Below are 3,504 nucleotides of genomic sequence, written 5' to 3'. Positions count from 1 at the left end.
GCTAGCTAAGACAGACACCAAAACACGTAATACTGCTATGCCCCCTACGCACCAATTAAGAAATAATGCTCTTAGCAGCTGGCATAGAGAACTATAATATACTGCTCTTAATATAAAAAGGCCTTAAGGCGGTTACCTAGTGGCTTATTAGTTAAAATATGCTAAATTAGTTCTAGGTTATAAGGGAAATAGTAATAAAAGGCAAGGGGGCAAGCAGTAGGTGCCCCCTAGTAACTCTACAGTAGTAGAGTAATAGTTTATAATACTAGCGCGTCTATAGGCTTATTACGGCAGCAGTGGTTCCTAAAGAGGTTAAACAGTAAGGTAGTAGAGCACTATAGGCAACTTATAGGCGCTAAGTAGGCAAGTCCTAAAAGGCGGGGAGATGGATCACGGGGTTTTCTTATTTTTCTTAAATAGAGTTTTCTCCCTACATGTAAATAAGGAGTAGTCCGCGTGGGCCCAATAGGGATCTAAATCGGACGTTAAGCAATAAATTATTATATAATTTACCAGCTTTTTACTTTTTAGGCTTTATAGTTTCTTACCATACTTATAGTATCTTTTTAGTATATAACTTAAGCCTTACTTAGTCTCCTTATATATCGCTCCAACTTAGTACTATACTAGCTTAGTTTACTATTATATCTTACGTTGTTAAGTATCTCTAATATTAACCTAACCCGTAATCTAATTAATCCTTAGATTATATTCCTGTAACTAAGGCATTCTTAATACTACCTTATCCTGTCCTAATAGTAGGATATTAAAAGACATCTTAATTTATCTTCCTTTAATGGTTATCTAAATAGGTCCTATTTTAAGATTAATAATCCCTCCTCTATAGGCTATTAGATCTCCTAAAATTATAACTAATAGGTAAGGTTATTCCTTCTATCTATAAGGTAATCCTATTTTTTTTAAACTATTACTAGTAAGATATAGTTTCGCGTCGCTCCACTATCTATTAGTGCTTTAAACTGCTAATCTTGCCAATTAATTTATAAATTTAGGTATTATCCTTAAATTCCTTTAAGGGTCTAAGGCTCTACTACTAGCTCCCTCTAGTTTTATAACGTAGGTGATGGGCTTTTGACGGTTAGGGGGGTTTTGACGGTTTTTCCTTACCGCTTATCTGATTAGGCTTAGCAACGTATACTGCCGCTTTAAAAATTAAAACATTTGATTCCTCAATGCTTGATCTATATTTGAGAAATTTACCACTAACGCTACTATACCTCGCTGGACTCGCGAACCTAATACGGACCAGAGGATTGAGTTAGCAATTGCTGGCTTTAAGATTGGCCTCTATAAAAGCCGGGAAGATGCTATAAAGTCCCATAGCGTTAACCCAAATACATTGCGCAGGCGACTTAACGGCAAACATAAATCTCACAAAGTCGCGTATACTCACTAGCAGCGACTACTACCTCCTGTAGAATCTGCAGTCGTGCGATAGTGTATATACCTTACAAATGCAGGCTTTCCTGCTCAAATTTAAACAATCCGAGTTATTATAACTAAGATTCTTAAAGAATAAGCAAGAAAGCTTCCTCCCTATTAACTACTACCACCGCTAGGCAAAGCATGGATAACTGCCTTTCTTACTTATTAGAATGAGCTTCGCGTTTACTACGCTTAATTACTTAATTAAGAACGTGCAATTGCTGGTAACAACATTGCCGCAATTAAGGCCTTCTTTAACGACTATAATACCGTAATTTAAAACCATAGAATTCTGCTTAAGGATTAATATAATATAGATAAGACTGGCTATGCTATGGGGCTTGCTCTAAGTGCAAAAGTGGTAGTTCTTAGAGGTAGAAAACAAGCTTTTAAAACGGTAGACAGCTCGCGCGAGTGGGTAAGTTAAGTTAACTGCATAGGAATGGGCGGTAAAATAATTCCACCTTATATTATTTTTAAGGGCAAGTAATATACAGATCGGCTATAGCAAATGGCTAAGGAAGCTATACCTAGCTGTACTATTGGAATAACTAAGAATGGCTAGAGTTTATAAAAGCAAGGCCTTAGTTGGCTAGAACACTTTAAGCAATATACTTAACGAACTAAATAGTGGCAGGCCTTAAATAAAGAAGAAGACGACGACAATTTTAATTCAAACGGCTACCGCCTGCTTATAATGGACGGTCATATAAGCCATATTAACCTTAAATTTGTTTAGTTCTACGAGGACTATAGAATTATACTAATCTGCCTTCCTCCGTATACGACTCACCTACTACAACCTCTTGATTTAGTAATATTCTTACTACTTAAGCGGGCCTACTCGCAGAAAGTAGATAAGTATATTGCTTTGGGTATTACGGGCCTTAACAGGGAGTGGTTTCTTAAGATTATTGGCGAAATTCGGTCAGAGATCTATACTGCTAATTATATTAATAGCGCCTTTAAAGCCGTAGGCCTCTACCCATATAATCCAGAACGTGCCCTTAGCCGCTATAGAAAAAGCGATCCCGTTTAGGCCCTTACACCTATAGACAAATTAGTATTGCTACTATCCTCTCCCTTATATCCACAAACTCTGATAAGCGCTAACGACCGCGCCTAATATCTAAGGATGATTACTAACCCTAAAACGTCACCGGAGGCAGTTAAAAGCTATATTTAAAAGCTTATTAAGCAGCTACAATTATATAAAGATTAAGAGGTGTTACTTAAGTAGGAAAATAAAGACCTTCGCTACGGCGCTATGGAGAGAAAGAAAAAGAAGAAGGATAAGAAGACAGTACTATTAATGGCAGTGGTGCTTACTACTAACGCTATAAAGGCGATTGTTGCTGCTAGAGAGGCTATAGAGGAAGCTAAAAGGAACGCTAGGGAATAAAGGAAGCGATCTAGAATTAAGCGGGAGGAGGTAGCGATACTCTATAAGAAACAGGTTAAGGCACGGAAGGAGGCTTAGGCTGCCGCATTAGAGGCCAAAAGGAAGATAGAGTAACACCAGCGGCAGTTTTAAGCAGCGCTACTGGCGTTAAAGAAGGCACAGAAAGCTTTAGAGACTATATCTGGGATAGCGACGAAGAAGAAGACAGCTAAGGCATAAGATGAATTTAGGAAGGCAGAGGATCAAGCTACGTCAGCTAAAGCGCTCGCGACCGCTGCACAATTGATGGTAGAGGCATCTACTGTTATATTTGAGGCAGCAACGGCTTACTTAAAGGCTTTAATAGCAGCTGTAAAAAAGGTAGCAGAGGTTAATACGTAGGTAGAGGTAGATGACGACAAGCAGAGCAATTCAAGCGACAGTAAGGTATTAGATGAGGACGTTAATATAGACGTTGGTATGGATATAGGCAACGCCGTATAGTTAATTAAGTAGAGCTTCCAATACAAACACTATAAAATGTCGCGATAGAGCCTTGATTATATAAAACTAAAGCTTTATTTTATTAATATCGTGGATAATACTGTGTGATGCCTTTTATTAAGAAAATGCCTGCAATTGAGCATTTTAAGGTAGTTTTGATATTTAAACCCGTC

General features: G+C 37.8%; 1 protein-coding gene across 1 annotated transcript; it reads left to right on the top strand.

Moving 5' to 3' along the window:
• Positions 1-2,128: 2,128 nt before the first annotated feature.
• Positions 2,129-2,458, top strand: K441DRAFT_505866 (DDE-domain-containing protein; the record flags this gene model as incomplete). The annotated part of the gene is given in 2 exon segments (XM_067642051.1): positions 2,129-2,179; positions 2,195-2,458. Coding segments are annotated over 2 exon segments (315 nt in total), but the record flags the coding sequence as incomplete, so codon positions are not given.
• Positions 2,459-3,504: the final 1,046 nt, after the last annotated feature.

The sequence above is a fragment of the Cenococcum geophilum genome, assembly GCF_001692895.1.
Source record: "Cenococcum geophilum 1.58 unplaced genomic scaffold K441scaffold_7, whole genome shotgun sequence".
Taxonomy (NCBI): Eukaryota; Fungi; Ascomycota; class Dothideomycetes; order Gloniales; family Gloniaceae; genus Cenococcum; species Cenococcum geophilum.
This window is presented reverse-complemented; position numbering and strand designations above follow the sequence as displayed.